Consider the following 18218-nt stretch of genomic DNA (forward strand, 5'->3'; position numbering starts at 1 on the left):
CACTGCTGCCTTAGTTCTGAGTCCCAACCCAAATTTTCTTTTTCAGCCTGTGCTGAGACAACAGATCTTAAAAAACAAAAAACAAAAAACAAAAACAAAAAAAAAAACAGACCTCTTACTTAGGAAAGAACGGAGTTTTCTATATTTTTAATTGCTTATCTACAATGAGCAAGGCCAGGTCGTTTGGGATCACAGACTCCTGCTGAGAGCCAGAGCTGGGAAGAGTCCAGGCCCTGGAAGGTTCTGCTGTAGCAGGAAGGGACAGAGATGGCAGAGCAAAAGCAATCTTGGAGCCTTAGCCTTTAGGGTCTCCTCTGAAGGCGGGGGAGGGGGAGATACGGAGAGAACAAGCAGCCCCCATAGCCAAGGAGGACAAGCAGAGCACACTTGGACCCCTTGCTCCCTGTGCTTGTGAGAGGGACAGGCTCCCATCCCCAGAGGCTCCAGAGAGCTCACACAGAGACTACACGCTTGGGCAGTGAGCAAGTAACAGTGGGGTCAGCTTCCAGCCATGGACAGCAGATGCCAGGGGTCACCTGAGCCCCACGGCACAAGGGCAGAGTTGTTGTCAGTTTACCTGGAGCTGGGGCACTGCCATGTTTCAGAGGGAGTCCAGGGATGCTGACCTGCAGGAGGGAAGGGCAGGCCTGTAGAATGGCTTCTGCAGCAAAAGTAAACCCCAAGCACAGGTCCTCAGCCTCAAGGGCAGAAACTGTGGGACAGATGTGTACTAATGCAGTTCCCTAACACAGGAGCAAGGGTTTTGCTAGGGAGACCAGTTATGTACCACCCCATTCACAGGATGAGAGCAGAAATAATCAGGTACGTGAAGGCAGGGTTAGGGCTACCTTTGATGGTATTAGCAACCTTGTTATTGAGCTACCTTACCCTCATCTCCCCCACCTCTCCTCCTTCATCTTCCCCCTCAGCTCCTCCGTGAGGACACAATGAGGAGGTGGTCTGATTAACTGGAGATCTTGATCTTGGAGTTGTCTGTTTCCTGAGCTGCATAACTCACACTGCTGCTTTGTTACAATTGCCCCAGCAGAGTCAGGGCCTGCTGTGGTTTGTATTGTAAATGTCCCTCAAGGGCTCCTGTACTAGAGGCTCGAGAAATTAGCAGAACCTTTTGGGTTGGGTTGGGGGAGGCCAGTGTGGAGCCTAAGAGAAAGAAGTTAGGTCATCAGGAGCATGCCCCTGAAGATATTAGGACCTGGGTCAGTTTGTCTGTCTCTACTTCTGTTTTTCTCAATTGCTTCCTTCCAGTCACCATGACATGAGCAGCTCTGTCTGTCACACATCAGGTTGTCTCACAAGCCTCCAGTGAAGCCATGAGCCCACAGAAACCTTCCCTCTTTCTAAGTTGAAAACCCCAGGTATTCTGTCACAGCAAGGAAAAGCTAACAAAGGGCTTAACCTTGACCTGGTTGAGCATTCTTCCAAAGGCTTTTAAACAGGAAGAAACGAGCCTGCTTCTCAAGAGCTAGATGATGCGTGTTCTTCTATCCTAGGTCAGGGAGCTTGGGAACGAGTAACCTTAGATAGAAGAGAGGTAGAAAGAAAGCTGGGTTTTCCCCGTGTTTAGATCTTAGTGTGTCACTGGTGACCCCACCGTGCATGCAGCTGAGTGACAGGCCCTTCTTTAGCTTCTCAGTGGGAAATCTCAACGGAAGTCAGTCACGCTGTGGTCTGAGTTACCCAGGAACTTCGGCCTGGCTTCTCCCTCTCCACAGGTCCAAGGCAAGGTACCCAGGAGTCCCAGCAGAGAATGGTTGGTCTCCCAGGAGAAGAGGCATGGACCGCCTTCCTAAATGGAGGTAGAGAGTGACCCTCCTAAGCCTCAGAGCTTGCTTAGGAGCTACCAAGCCTGCTCCAGTTTCAACAGTGGCAAGAGCTTGGAAGAAAATATGAGAATGTCATTCCCTTTGTTTGTCACTGACCAAACACCTGAAAGAGACAATTTGGCTGGAGCTCCCAGGTCTACCTTTTCCTCTCTTAACACTGCTCTTCACTATGGTACCAGAGTAACTTCATCCTTCCTGTGTCGAAAACCCTCAGTGGCTCCCTAGTACCTTTGGAGGCAGGCACTACCTGGGACTGTATGATGGCCCTACCTACCTTCCTCAGATCTGTCTGAGCTGCTCTCTTCAATGGGCTTCTGGCTCCTGACAGCTCAGTCTGCCTTCTTCCAAAGACACTCTGTCAGTGTACACACACACACACACACACACACACACACACACACACACACACACACACACTGCCTGGGGAGAGGTGCATATCTGGAATTCTTACTGACCCTCTGCAGCCCTGAATTTCTTAGATACCTTAGGAGAATTTGAAGAATAAAAAAGCTGGAGTAAGGAGAGCACACAGTAATTCATGTTTCAAAGGAGGCTGGTATTGACTCCCTTGCTTAAACTCCTCCTACCTCCAGGCCTTTCCACTATACTGGAGGGACTCTGAAGCTCCTTATGCGATGTCAAGGTCAGGAAGATGGAACCCTACTGCTGCCCCTTCTAAGATCTTCCTTGCACAGGGGGCCCAGCCTCAGGCCTTTGCACTGACTTCACTTTCCCTAGCACAACCGTGCAGAGAACTACACAGTGATTCTAGCCCTTAGTAGGTATTAAGTAGAGTTGAGGATGGATGGATGGATGGATGGATGGATGGATGGATGGATGGATGGGACCACTTTGGAGGATGTGGAACAGCAGGCTGCCTAGCCTCCCCCACTGTAGCCAGCCCTCCTTTGTCATCCTTTCCCAGGGAGGGCTTGTGTGGTAGGAGAAGCAGCACACTTTCACCCAGATTTCATGGGGGAGGGGAAGCTCTGGGACAGTGTCCTTAAGCCCTGTCTTTAAGAAATTGATCTTGGAGCCTTTTAGCCCTGTGGGGAAAAAGGCTCAAAGCTCTAGCACTTCTCTGTGTGCTGGAGGCCAGGAGCTGGCATTCTGGGGGAAATGCTTTGTGATGTGATTTTTGTTTATGCAAAGAGGCAGCCAAGTTTCTGCTCTGGAAAAGACTGGGAAGGACCTGGTTCTGCATGACAATGTCAAAGTTTGCCTGGTTGGTGGCAAAGCATTCCTGAAATGACAGTGGACCCCGGAGGATGGCCTGAGGTGAGGCAGAGGAGGACTTGGATACAAAATGAGGGTACCTGATGACAAAAGGGGGCCTCCTTATGAGGGACATCTGTTGGCCCTGTTGCTTGGTAGACAGGCTTTGGACAGACCTGCTGCTGGGCTCCTCATGTCTCTGTTGAGCTAAGTCGGGGCAGTGAGCAATGTCTAATGACCACCTTGGGAAACCTAGAGAGGAAAGTAATCTCAGGGAGTCCCCAGAGGGTTGCGGAGGGCACAGCCCCTGAGTGTCTGCTATGCAAACTCCTGAAGTAAATAGAGAAGAGTCCAGGTTTGGGCTGCCAGGGTAGAGGCTGGGGATAGTGTGACCACACCAGAATTTTGGGGAGACAAGACAGTATCCTCAGCATGGAGACATAATTGTCCTCATGGCTCGTGTTTGTTATGAAGATTGATGCAAAAATGTTTTCAAAATGTCTAGAAAAACTCTCAGCGCACAGTTCTGTGTTAACGATGCTATCCAGGACAGGTAACAGGAACTGCAGCTCTGTGTCCCAGATTTTGGTCTCTCTTGGCTGTAACCTTAGAGGCAAATGAAGCTTTGAACTCTGCCTCCCATTTTCCTGGTAACACTGAAAAGGTAAACACCCACTTTGCTGCTCCTTAAGTCCTGGTCAGAAGACTGAGACACGGCATTCTGATCTGTTCCAAAGACAGATCTGTTCCATTTCACAATACTGTCTCCTGTCCTAAGGGTTAATCCAATGAGACCTGTCAATCACCTCATTAAGAGACCACCCCTCAGCCAGGCTGATTCAAGCTAAAGAGACAGGAAGAATAATTATCCCTTTAATTAGAAAATACACCTGTCCTCCTTCCCAGCGACACCTTCCTCACTTGCTGAGAGACAGCCATGAAGCTCTGCTGACTTTGTCCTATTCACAGTCCAAACTTAGAAAAGCAAAACTTTTACTTTGTCTCTTTTCCTAGTTCTTTCTCTGTCCAAAACCTAAGCGAATTCTCTCTGGCTGTAACACTAAGCTCTGCTGCTACTCCCTGACCTCCTTTGCTAAACATACCAGCCTAATGCCAAGGGCATGGCTTTCCTTCTTCCTCTTCTTCATGTCCTTCCTCCTAGTGGCTGCCTTTCTTGCTTGCCTGTTGTTTTGTCCAGAGCTCATAAAACTATCTTTGAAAGCCAGGTGGTGGTGGTGGTGCACACCTTTAATTGGAGCACTCGGGAGGCAGAGCCAGGTGGATCTCTGTGAGTTTGAGGCCAGCCTGGTCTATGGAGCTGGTTCCAGGACAGCCAGGGTTACACAGAGCAACTATTTCTCATAAAACAAAATAACAAACAAATAGACAAAAACTATCCTTGAGCCTCCACTGAATCTGTTTTTAAATTCTTTCATTAACAAGACTAGGAACCCAAAGAAGGGACCCTAATTTCCACGGTAACACCAGGAGGTTATGTCTGCAAACACCAGCATTTGCTTAAGATGTTTCTCCACAACCAAGAGACATTTGAGTGTGATTAGGAGCTGGGGCCTAATCTCTGGGGTCAGAGCTATCCACACTTCTTTCTGATCCTCCATGGGCTGACCTGTCAAATATCAGAAATAATGCTGCCAGACAGGGAAGTGTGGCCCCTGCTGAGGCCACAGGACACAGAAGGATGTATCAGGGAACCAGGGGCCTTCAGAAGCCTCTCAGCTACTCTCAGCCCAACGAGGAAGGAAGATAGAGGTGGCAGGGATTTTGATTCCTGCTGGCAGTGGCCTCAGGACGTCAAGTCCCGGAGTGTTATGTTGGGATGTCTGGCTGAGGCACATAGACTGGGGGTTCGGTGTGGTGTTCCATTTCAGGATGCAATCCCATCCACTCAGTACTAAGGCCTTGGACTAGCCCTGGTCAGACCACTAGTATCCCCTTCCCACACTCCCGCCTGTCTGGGAGCCTGCATGGTACAACAGTTCCCAGTGACTTGAGCTCTGCCACTGAGCTCCATGTGAGCACTATTGTGTTATCTGAAAACAAGGTGTATTTCATTCCCCAGTAAACCTGATTCTCTTTCTGCCTGATCAGATTGTGACCCAAGGAAAGATGAGAAAACAGTTGCCATGAGCCGGAGGAGACAATGGCCTCAAGGCAGTTCCTGCGGTGGCCTCGGGAGTAGAAAACATCGTGGGAGATGAAGGAGATGTAGGGGGTGGGGTATTGAGAAGTAGAAAGTGAGACAGGGTTGGGAGTGCCCTGCTCTGCTCAGCGCCCACTCCATCCTTAGCATCAGAGATGGACAGACCCAGAGGCCTCCGGGCTCTGCTTTCCACAGTGATAGGACCACAGCATAAGAGTCTGGTCCCTAGATGGTGCCTATGAAGGTTTGACACAGGGCCTGACCTATGTTTGAGTAAAACAGTGACATCTAAGGCACCATGGTTGTCCCAGCCCTAGAGAGTTGTATGTTCCACCCAGAAGCTTCTACCAGGGATGTCTGGGAGAGGTGGGGATAGCCTGGCATTGACATTGCAGAGACTGTGTAAATGGAATTATTTTTATTTTTTGGTTTTTCGAGACAGAGTTTCTCTGTATAGCCCTGAGTGTCCTGGAACTCACTCTGTAGACCAGGCTCAGAAATCCGCCTGCCTCTGCCTCCCACCTGCTGGGATTAAAGGCGTGCGCCACCACTGCCCGGCTGGAATTATTTTTTATTTTCTCTTATTTTATTATTTTTATTAGCATTCTAGCTAGCCTGTATAAAAGACACACAACCAGGTACTTTATCAATCTGAAAGCCTAGATCATGCAGGTTTGGAGCTATTCTGACTTATTTCCCAGCCACAATGTCCCGTCCCTTGTGACTTGCTGTTTTTCCTGGTCCATCTCCTCTCATGGCGGCCTCTTCCTCCCTTCTCTTCCTTCTTTGCCTGTAACCCACTCACTTTATCTGCAAGCCCTAGTTTTCCCCCTCCACTGCCAATCACAGTCTTTTACTGACCAGTTAAATTGGGGAGGAAGGATTACATGGCCTCACTTGGTGTATGTGATGATCTGCTCGTGGGTGGGAGGCAACCAGATCTTAAGAGGCAGTATTTACATGAGAACACAAGCAGCACCAGATCAACCCACTATAAGGCTGCAGAATGGAAGGCGTATGCAATCCACTCTCCTTCTCCCCCACCCGTTTCCCACCCAGTACACCCAAGGAGCTCAGATGAAGAACAGCTCAAGATAGGGAAGACTCAAACCAGCCTCTTCACTGCCATTCGGGCCTGGTGACCTGACATGAAGCAGGGACAGAAGCTGGCTCACAGCACTGACACAGAAGGGACAGAGGCAGCTGTGACTAAAGGTCTTAAACCAGCACGGTGAATGATGTCCCTGAACCCCAGCAGAGGAATCTTGAGAAATTCTATGGAACATGGCAAAACTAAGTTTTGTATGCTCAAGTTTATGCTAGGAGTAGCCTGCTGTGGACATGTCCCTCACAGATGCTTTCTAACACCCCGACTGTAGCCATATTGGATGCTCATTCAAAAAGATCAGGAATTGATTTTCCTCTGCATATGTCTCCTGGCCCCAGGTGGATCAGGAATTCAAGGTCATCCTCAGCTACATAGCAAGTTCAAGACCAGTCTAGGCTACATAAGACCTAATCTCAGAAATTTAAAAGAAAGAATTATAAAAGTCATTTAGTGAACACCTACTATGCACCAACCTTTTATTGGGGGCTGAATGTGCAAAATCAGGTAGTCGATGTTCTTCGAGAATCTCAAGTTCTAAGACACATCACCCAGAGGAGAAGGGCCTCAGGGATGTCTGACTGCAATTTGGTACAGGGGCAGGGGACACACCATGGAGAGGTTTGGGCACAGTGACAGCCCACATCTGCCCAGATAGGAGCCCAGCAAGAGAGACTGTCATCTCTGCTGTCTGGCTCAGCTGTCACCTCCTTGCTGGAGCCTGCACAAGACAAGCTCAACAGCCGCTTCAAGCTGTCACTAGGGAGTGATGGTGCTTGGCCCTCCGTGTCCATCTACAGGGACTCTGACTCCTGCTTTGACAACTGTCAGCTCCCCATGGGAACCAAGGACAGGCAGCTCCTGGGCTCCCTCATCAGCTGTCAGGAGGCATCAGAGGAGGGAGGGAGATGGGGAGTGGCTGAGTGGCTCTCGGCATGCAAAGAGAATGACAGAGAAGAGACAGATGCAGGGGTGAGGACATCCCATGGTGCCTCCCATCCCCCCACACCCAGCGTTTTCACCCTGCACAATCACCACCGGCCTCTGCCACTCCAGCTCTTTGGACTGTGATTTCAATGAGTGCAAGATTCCATTGGCTCACAGTGACCCTTCCTCTGCATAGAACCTCATCAGGGCCCATATCCTGGGAGAGGGTGTGTGTGTGTGAGTGAGTGTGTGTGTGTGTGTGTATGTGTGTATGTGATGGTGATAATATTAGAACAGAAATATACAATAGATAAACCGTCCACTGGCAATGCTCAAGACAGATATAGACCTATACGGATAAGATGGCTTGGAGTGGGAGGGAAAGGTAGATATGATAAGGAATAGCCAGTGATGTTGGGGGACGCAGACCCAAGGCTAGAACAGGCCTGGTTTTTCTGAGACTCCTAAGGAATTCTCCCTCTTCAGGTCAGAAAAGTCAATAAGGACCATGCAGAGTCTATGCCATCTTTCTCACTGGCATGTAACTCAATTGCTGTGCCTTGAGCCTACTGTGCAGCATCTCTGAGCCTCCTCAGTCGTATCTGAGAAAGAAAATCTCACAGAGGCACTGAGGTGGGGTACACAGGCTGTAGAGCACTCTTCTTCCATAGGGCTGATCAATGTTAAACCTCTGTCAACGTGAGATCTTTTCTCTTCCCCATAACCAAGTGGGGAGCCCCAAGTTTCTAGATGCCAAACCAACTTCATCTCCCACCTCTCTGAAGAGCCCTGTGCTTCAGACAGGTCCAAGCTGTGCGAGGGGAGAGAGAAGGAGAGGCCCCTGGGCCTTTGCATGTGCTTTGCTGCTGCCCAGACTCGTCTCCATTATGAGCTGAAAAAGTCATCAAGGAGCCTTCTTTATCTATTTCCCCCAGACACGCCTGATGCAGTTTCTAGTCTTCATCCAGCCTTTAAATTTTACTCCTACTCTGAGCAACCAGGTATAAAGATAGACTTTGCTATCTCCACACTCCTCTGCCATAATGAGGCATGGAAGCGCAGGCTGCAATGATTTGTGACTGCAAGGGCCTCTACGCATCCCATACCTGTCCAGGTATTAGACACCTAGAGTAATGCTCACAGTAGTCCTTGCAGCTGAACTATCCCCACATCTGGGGCCCAGAGGGATTACAGTGACAGTTGCCTGCTTCCCTCTAAGCTAGAAGGAACAAGCAGGCTGTCCTCTGGCCTGGTAGACACCATAGCTATGCTCCGATTCACCCAACAGTACAAGCACTTAATTGCAATTTGTAGCTCACATTGAAAAATGATTAGGCTTCCCCCAGAGATTCCCACCTTCATTTAAGAAAACCAGACCTGGCAAGGGCAGGGCAGATCATTCCTGCACAACCACAGGTGAACAGAGCTGAGGAGGCCACCGCTAGGGGATGTGGCTTCTCCTGATCTCTGCTATGCCCCAGAGCCCCCAACTACCTACGCCCACCACCGCTACCCGGCATCCAGCAGCATCTGATCATATGGTTCTCTTCTGGGTTCTGTATGCAGTGCCCCATGCCACCCTGGCAAGCAGAACTCCTTTGATACACAGGACCTTGATCTCAGGCCTTGGGGGCTAAGCATGAGGAATAGCAGGACAACAAAGAGTAACCTAAACAGTCTCCTTTGGTCCAGGCGACACAGCCAGGTGAGAAGGGGAGCCTTGGACTTCCATCCTTCCTCCCTCTTGCTCTGGCTGGCTCCTATAGTAAATGTGTCCTTCCAGTCTAGGCAGTCCCAAGTCTCAGTGTCTCTTTGTTTCGGGAAGCAGAGCCAGACACGTGAACGGGGGCAGGGATGGGGTGGGCAATGCTTTCCAAAAGCTGCTTTGCAGGTTCACAAGATTTCCTCCCCCTGAGCCTAGCACAAAACATTCCTGCACTACCGCTGTGCAGGCCCCAGCATTCTTGAAAGTTGGTGAGCAGCTGATTGTTTACAAACCCTGGCAAGGCTTCAGCAAGTCAAGGCCAATTTCTGGATTAAATTAGAAAAGAAAAGAGGAAACATATCCAAGTCTTGGCACAAATAGATTGTTCATTGAACACAAGTTGTTTCAGAACACAGTGTGCTGAGGACCTTCATCCTGCTAGGAGAAACCAAAAGGTACAGGCTCAGCTCTGAAAGCACAGGGGACCCCTAAATCCCATGTGCCCTACAAGCCTAAGGAATGGGTCTGCCCTCAGTGGGACTGCTCTTGCCCAGAAATCTACTAAACTGTTTTCACATGAAGATTAAAGACAGTTCATTCAGTCCTTCAAAAGGAATCCTCAAAGCGACCTCAGAGAACCTTCTTTAAGACAGTTTGACCAGCTGGAGATAGAGGTGGTGTGTTAGGTAGCTTGGGGTATGAGGAGGAGAAAGATAAAACTCAGCTTGAGTGTGAGGTCACCAAGGTGTCTTTCAGAAAAGGGCTACTCCAGCTTCAAGGGGGAAGCAAGGGAGAATTTGTCTGCGGAGGGTTTGTTATTTGTCTTGTGGAAGTTTGACTAGCATGGTAGCAGGTAAAGCCTCAGGTTTAAAGATGGAGAAACTGAGTCCAAGCAAGGGAAACTTTACCAGTTAAGTGTTGCTTCTGATCCAAAGTGTATTTTGAACCTCTGTGCGATATCGTGTGTCTGTGATGACGTCAGAGGAGACAAACCTACTGCGTTGTTGATTCACATACAAACGCAGCTCGAGCAGTCAGTCACGTGTGCTAAATCTCACAGCTTCCTAAACTGTGAGTTCAATGCAGAGATCAAAAACAGTGTGGTATCAATAAAGCATCCCTGGGCATACACAAACTGTCAGGGATTTGAGGTGCTTCTGGCTGTATTCACCCGTGTTGAACAGCACAACTTCACTGTGGCCTTGTTCTGAACACGTGACTGTGCTGTGCATGCAGTCTCCATACTCAACACCAACAAACCCAGCCTGAAACACTTCCCTCAGACCCGAGACCACAGTATATCAGGAACTGTGGTGTTCTAACTTCCTGTACTAAGCTAAGTGCTCTTACAGAATCAAATGAGTTAATTACCCAGAACGAAGACCTTTCATGCTTTCCAACTGTCACTTCTAAGCCTGCATTAAACTGATTTATCTTTGCAGTGTTTTGTGTTAGAATTCTTGATTTAAAAGTCTCACATTTGAGTTGCTGACTTGTTTCACAAAAAAAATTTTCCAAAAAATCTTGGCTTGGAGTTGGGACTGGTCTTCTAGCAATGTCTGAAATGACCTTAAGCATACTCTGTGTCAAGAGGCCACCTCAGGGAACCTTCCTCTGAGCCCTTCACCTTGCAATGGTCAGTGAGGTCAAGGTGCTTGCTATGAAGCCCGATGACTTGAGTCCCTAGGATACACTTGGTGGGAGGAAAGAACTGAGTCTTGAAAGTTGTTCTCTGACCTCCACCTGTGTGCTGTCACATACACACACACACACACACACACACACCGACACACATACACACACACATACACACACACATACACACACACACTGACACACATACACACACACATACACACACACACTGACACACACACACTGACATACACACACACATATACACACATACACACACATACACACACATACACACACATACACCATACACATACATACACACAAAAAAATGTAAATAAATGAACTAAAAATAAACAGAATAGCTATAGCTTGCAACAGAAAATATTAAGATGTCACCACTGAAGCTATGAATCACCACAACTAAAAATGAGGCAGAGGTCTTTCCTCAGTGGAGCAGACACTGATGATGAAGCCACACAGACTATTTTGGTATAGAAAATTTAACACGTGCATTACCTGTTGGAAGACTTAACTCTTAGGAGCCCAGTCTGAGGAAATAGTTAAGGATGAGGGGCAGACTCAGCTGTAAGGATGTACAGTAGTAGGGGCACATCTGACCTCCAAAAGGGAAGTGAGTTTTATTCCCTGGAGGCGTCGTGTAAATAATCAGTTACATAAAAAGCACACGCTCTCCACTGCAACAACATTCCACAGTCATTAAAATGAAGCCGTGGAGAGGAGCTTCTGGGAGAAAATATGGAGAGATCTATATGAGTTCATTCTAATCTTATGGCATAAATAATATATTATCTGTGTTAAATATAGAATGTTTTAATGAACTGAAAAAAAATACTTTTCCGAATTTAGGGAGGGAACTGGAAGAAATGGGTCCGGCTGGCAGGGAATGAGTTGGTAGGTAGTGTCTCAGGGTAAGCGGGTCTCATAAGGGATCAACAGACACCCTCACCTTTCAGTGGGTCTGAGATGGGGCGTGGTGGGGGCAAATTCTCACTTTCTATTGTGATCTGAGTGTGATGTCGCCCCTAGGCTCATGCACCTGAACACATGGCACCCAGCTGTTTGTACTCATTGTTTGAGGAAGTTATAGAGTCCACTAAGGAGGCAGACCCTTTTTGGTCCTCTGTGCTCTCGTAAGTGACCCCTCACTCATATACCAACCAATACAACCTCTTTGGTTCACTGAGTTGGAATTTGGTGTGGTTGCTATTTTGGTCTGTCCCGTGTTCCCTTTGGGGCTGTCCCGTGTGTGTTGTGTCTAGAAAACTCTCTTCTACAACACCCAGCTCAGTGGGCAGCTTGCTGAACAGGCTGTCCTTCGGCCATGGAGCCACCTCCACCTGTTATCGCATGCCAATGGTCACATGACTCAGTGTGCAGTTGAAGCCTACTCAGTGCCACATCTGGATATGTATTCTACCAACTGAGCTACAGCCCAGCCCAGTGCTATGCTGATCCCTCTGTGATGCTACTTTGGTTCCAGCCTTGGGAATCCAGGGACCAGATGTGGACTTATAAGAGGATTGTGACTATCCACTGGCCCAGGCCTTTGAGGGCTATTTGGGTTTGTGGCTTGAGGTCCACATAGCCAGAGTTGCCCAGGCTTACTTAGTAAATGGAGGTCAATTCCAAGTTCAGAAGAGTGCACAGCGTGTCTTCCCATGATGCAACACTCAGGATAGTGGCCACTGGCCACACTGGCAGCTTAAACTTCAGCGCTGATTAATTACAAGTCATGTCCCCATTAGTGTGGCTACTATCAAGATCACAAGTGTTGTGGGCTGCAGAGAACTGGGAACCCTCACACATTATTGGTGGGAACATAAGATGATACAGCGGCTATGGAAAACAGCGCGGTGGTTTCTTAAAGTCAAACATAGAATTACCAGATGATTCAGCCTTTCTACTCCCATGTCTGTAGCCAAAGGAATGTAAAACAACGGTGAACAGAAATCTGTAACTCGTGTTCCCAGCAGCCTTTGTCACAACAGCCAAGAGGTGGAGGCTGCCCAGGTGCCCATCAGTAGGAGAATGGGTAAGCAAAACCTGTCTAGATAAACTACGGGTCTTATTGAGCCTCCAGAAAGAAGAAAGTTGGACGGTCCCTTGTGATTCCAGCACTCAGGAGGTTGGAGGCAGGAGGATCACAAGTTCAAGGCCAACTTGAGGTACACAGAAAGACCAGTATCAAAAACAAAGCAAAACAACACATGCACACACACCACAGACAGACACTCAGACACACACACACACACACACACTCACAGACACACACATGGAATTCCGACACGTTATAATATGAACAACCTTTAGACTATCACTCAACACGTTACAATATGAACAACGTTTAGACTCTCACACTAAATTAAATAAGCTGGTTCCCAAAGGACACATATCATACAAATTAACTGACTCACAGGTCCATAGTGGTTTAATTCAAACAACAAAATCAGAATGATAGCAGCCAGGACCCAGGGGATCCGGCGAGGAGTCAGTATTTAATCGTGGGGGATTCAGCTTTGCTAAATAGAAAGAGTCCTGTGCATCTGTGGTGTGGCCTTGCATTTCCACACGAATGATGTTAATGTCACATACAAACAGTGCACTTAGAATTGGTGAAGATGGTCTGCATACTTGGGCATGACTCTAGGACTCACATGCTTGGCCAGTCCTCTATCACATCTGTACATTCCTAGCTCTCTTTTTACATTTATTTTGATTCTTTTGAGTTTTTGTTTGATTGGTTGGTTTTTTCAAAACAGGATTTGTCTGTGTAGCCCAGACTGTACTGGAACTTACTCCATAGATCAGGCTAGCCTCAAACTCAGAGATCCGCCTGCCTTTGCCTCCTGAGCCCTGGGATTAAAGGTGATGTGCCAGCACCACTCGACTACTTTTATTTTGAAACAAGAGCTCACTAAGTTGCCAAGGCTGGTCTTGAACTTGAGATCTTCCTGCTTCAAATTCCCAGGGAGCTGGGATTATAGGCCTGTGCCTCTAGGCGTACTGTTCTCTCCCTGCCCCCTTCTTTATTTGGAGTGTGTGTGTGAACAAATGCACATTTACACACTTGTGGAGAGGTCAGGTGTCAGGCATCCTCCTCAATCCCTTAGTTATCTATTTTTATGGGTGTGCAAGTATGTAAGTCTGAATAGTGTACACATACATCTGTGGTGTGTGTGTGTGTGTGTGTGTGTGTGTGTGTGTGTGTAAAGGCCCGAGGAGGAAGTCAGGTGCCCTGCTCTATCATTTCCACAGATAGGTGGAAACCTTACCTTTTGAGTTAGTGTCTGTCACTGAACCTGGCACTCACTGCCCCACCTGGACGGGGACTGTGGGTGTGCACCAAGGATCCCAGCTTTTTGCATCAGTGCTGGGAACCTGAACTCAGGTCCTAGTGCTTGTATGGTGAGCACTTCACCCACCGACTCATCTCCCCAACCCCAGGCCTGGCTTATCTTTTATTAAAATACTTTTAAATAAACCTTAAAATTCTATCAGATAAAAAAAAAGACCCATCAGTTCCTTTCTCTCACTGGGTCACATTTCCTGAGCTCAAGCTGCAGCCTGGCTAGTGGCTACAACATTTCAAAGGCCAGAAGGGCACCTGCAGAAAGTCCTGTCACACAGCAATATTCTAGAAGGTTGTCTTCACTGTTCCCCTTCTCCAAGGTCACCAGAGTGTCCTGCCAGCCTTCTGAAGCCCCTCCCCCAGCTTCGGGGAACACTCTCCAAAAGTCACAGGGAACTAACAGTCTGCTCTACAGTGGGGTAACCGTATCTCCCCTTATCTCCATGAGGAATTCTTGAAGCAGCAGGAGGAGCTTGGATGAGGGGCAAACCCCACCCCAGCCTCACTGAGCCCCGGGACACTGTGCCTCACCCTTGGCTTCTGATGAACTTGACACTCTGCCCACGAGGCCAAGCCCTTGGTCAATAAACACTTGCTACACACACAAGTGCATATCTGTGTGACAAGGGAAACAGATGTGACCCAGACATCCTTTCTCAACGCCTCGGGATTATCTCCTAAAATCTTCGTGTTGTTGTCGTTGAGAGGATGAGATGAGGATTCAGTTCAAGAATTCTTATGTTTCCGGTGTTTTTCTAGAAACTAAACCGTCTTGTCATCATTATTCAAAACAGCGCTACAGTTGGATCACGGGGACCATGTGAGTCATTGAATGGAAGCTTGTGACCAAAACTTAAGAGAGAGTTGTAGATGTCCTCCATGGAGCGCCGTGATACACGAGCCTCCAAGCAGGAAAAGGAGGATTTTCATGCATCTGCCCCATGAAGAAGTCCCAGTCCCTCCACCTTCAGGCAGGGTGTTCTGTGTAATCTTGTCACTGTCGTGTGAGCAAACTATAATTTATATGGAGTTTGAAAATGTCATTCCCTTACTTAGAGACTGGAAACCCATTCACTTCCATTATGGAATTTAAACCAGCCAACTGGGTGCAAGAAGGAACCAACCCTTTTTAATGATGGGAACACCAAGGTTCAGGGGACTGGAACCCCATTCACATGGATACATTAGTATAGTCTTTCTAATTGTTGTTGCTGTTGTTGTTGTTGTTATTATTATTGAATGTGTGTTAGTATATTCTCACTGTCTCCAGATACACCAGAAGAGGGGATCAGATCCCATTACAGTTGGTTGTGAGCCACTATGTGGTTACTGGGAATTGAACTCAGAACCTCTGGAAAAACAGTCAGTGCTCTTAACCTCTGAGCCATCTCTCCAGCCCTGTTTTGTTTTTTTCTTGTTTTTTTTTTTTGTTGTTGTTGTTTTTGTTGTTGTTTTTAAGTCTTTCTAATTCTAAGACCCACCCTTCCCCTTCGAGTTGGACAGCAGTGGATCGGATCTGGGGGAAGAGTACATACTCTGGAGGCTGATGATACCTGCATATCTACCAGTTTTAGAGACTTAGAGTGAATATTTCCACAGCAAGTGGCTAGCCTGGGTCTGGCACACAGCCAGCCACACATTGGCACATCATTAGTTGCAGTAATTATGGTTTTATTTATTTTTGTTGTTACTATTATTATTACAGCCATATCTCAGAGGTTTGTTAACTTCAATAAGTATGGTTTTATTATTATTAAATTAAAGGTACTTTTCAAAAATTAATGTGAGATTAGCATTCTCCAAAATAAAATGAACAAACACAAAGAATTGTGTAGAGTAAAGGTGGAGGTTCAGGAGCCAAGGACATAACCAGGGTGACTCAGAGGAGGCAGATTACCCATGAGGGAACTCAGAGGAGGGAGACCACTCATGGGGGGCAATCTCTTTCCAGGGTTCAGCTCACTCACTTTCTTCCTTCTACCCCGATGGATCGTTTCACCAGGACCCCCAGAGTCTGATCTATGTACCACCTTAGCTCCCAAGAACTCAGTACCTGACCTAGAAAGGCAGAGCTAAGCTGCAGACACAGAGCCCATCTCTGTACCTGGGTCTGCCTACTCCAGCTAGATCCTGGAAGGACCTTGTTCATTGCAGTGCCCTGAAGGCTCACCGCTCCTCCCAGAAAGCAGCCCCTCCTTATGCTCCATTTGAGAGTCATAGTCATGACCATAGCCTAGTTCTTCCTCCAGCTTCTCATCCCCTAGCATGGCGGTGGGGGATCCCACAACCCTGAACAGAGCAGATCTCAGCCTGTCAGCTTAGCTCTGGCCCTACTCTGAAGTCCAGTCCATTCCTCCAATACCCCTCTGTCTTAGCTTTTTCCTCTATTGTTGTGATAATATGCTCTGACAAAAGAAACTAAAGTGAGAGTTTATTCTGCCACACAGTTCAAGGGCACAGTTGGTCATAGTGGGGAAATCAAGGCAGCACGAGCTTGGGGCGGCTGGTCACATCACAGCCACAATCAGGAAGCAGAGAGGGATGAATGCTGCTGCTCAGATCCTTTCTCCACTTAACACTGCCCAGAATTCCAGCCCAGGGAATGGTGCCGCCCACAGTGGAGGAGTCTTCCCACTTTAATTAATGCAATCAAGATAATTTCCCACAGGCATGCCAGAGACCCATCTCCAAGGTGATTCTGTAGTCTTTATGTTGGCAATTGACACTAACCATCACATCTATCTATCTTCCAGGGCAGTTCAACAATGTCCTACTTTCTGATGGACCCACCCATAGACCCACCCAGCCACTGCCCAGTCCCTATCCAGACCCAATTTCCTTGCCCTACTCAAGCCCTGTCTCCAAGATACCAGTCCCAGTCCTGTTCCCCTGCACCCCTCAGCCTTGACTCACAATGTTCATGAGTGTCAGCAGGTACTTCTGCACGTGCTCCTTCCCATGGAACTGGACCACCGAGTCATCCACGCCCAGCAGGACCTCAATGTTGTAGTCATCGTCTGTGGCATGCCTGCGTACCCTCCGCCGTGAGCTGTTGATGCGCTCCTCCAGGACACCTAGGGCTCTGCTGAGGCTGTCCAGGTTGCCCTGGGAGGCTCCTGGAAGGAAAGGACACCTTCTTTGGTAGCAGCCCATCACCCCTTGCCCAGGGGCATTACAGAAAGACAGAACCCGTTTGAGTACAACTTAGCTACCAGACAGGTATCAGGATGGCATTAGGGTGGCCATTGCATCATATAAAACTCACAGTACCCTAAACATGGGGCATGGTGCCCGTTCGGAAGTCCAGAGAAGGGCAATACTGACAAACATTCAGTGCTAACATCTCAGTGGCTTCTAATCCAACTTTTACCCAGCACCCAGCAGAATACATCAGGGACCATGGTGACCTCCTGACACTGGCAAAAGCACGGTTGGCATTGGGGACAGATATAGAGGAAGCTCAGGAGTGACTTGATGGCACCAGCCCTTATCACACTTCCCTAAAAGGGCTGCCCAAGTGTCAATAGGCTGTTGTACCTACAAGATGGCATTGTCTCTTGCTATTAATGGAGAAACTGAGGCTCAGCCCCAGACAGTGTGTGCCATTCAGGGTCCCCTTGCTCCCAGCTCTCCTCTCAGAACTCTCTCTCAACCTTTCAAAGACTCCATTAGTCTGACATCCACATTCTGTGTCAGGACCTTCATACCTGGCCCCTTCTCCACCAGGGGAACTTTGCCACCACCCTAATACTGATGGAATTGCTCAGGGACCCACATACATCCCTCTCATGACAGTCGGCCAGAGAGGGAACTGCCTGCCTGGCCCCTAAATGGCCAGTACCTAGTTACACACGGATCATGCTCAGAAGTAGAGCCTGAGGGATCTTAGCTGAGAGTAAAGGTCTGCAGCACCATCAGGACCAGAGCCCAGGATGCCACGTCCACCGCCTCTAGCTGTCTGCCTTGATTCCCATCTGTTTCACACTGTTGAGACCAAACATCTGAGAGTAGCCACTTGTGAAGATACTAGGCAGCTTGGCATATGGTCCTGTTCTGTGCTATTCAGCAAGTCTCTACACTCGGTCACATAATGGGCACCTTCAGTACAAATTACTCCATTTTACAGATAATAGTGTGTATGGGACAACCAGATAGATGCTTCATGCCCTGTAGTTTACCTTTAAGATGGCAAACAGACAGTGTAATACACACACACATGTGCACACACACATAGGAACACACACACACACACA

The 18218-nt window shown here is 48.1% G+C and overlaps 1 protein-coding gene across 1 annotated transcript in view; it reads right to left on the minus strand.

The window, feature by feature from the left end:
* Adamts2 (ADAM metallopeptidase with thrombospondin type 1 motif 2) overlaps positions 1-18218 on the minus strand; it is a 204219-nt gene that overhangs the window by 47678 nt on the left and 138323 nt on the right. The window contains exon 5 of the mRNA XM_028775906.1: positions 16879-17081. Within this exon, the coding sequence (XP_028631739.1) occupies positions 16879-17081 (203 nt within the window). The remainder of the gene's footprint in view (positions 1-16878; positions 17082-18218) is intronic.

This window comes from Grammomys surdaster, unplaced genomic scaffold (assembly GCF_004785775.1).
Source record: "Grammomys surdaster isolate TR1022 unplaced genomic scaffold, NIH_TR_1.0 262, whole genome shotgun sequence".
NCBI lineage: Eukaryota > Metazoa > Chordata > Mammalia > Rodentia > Muridae > Grammomys > Grammomys surdaster.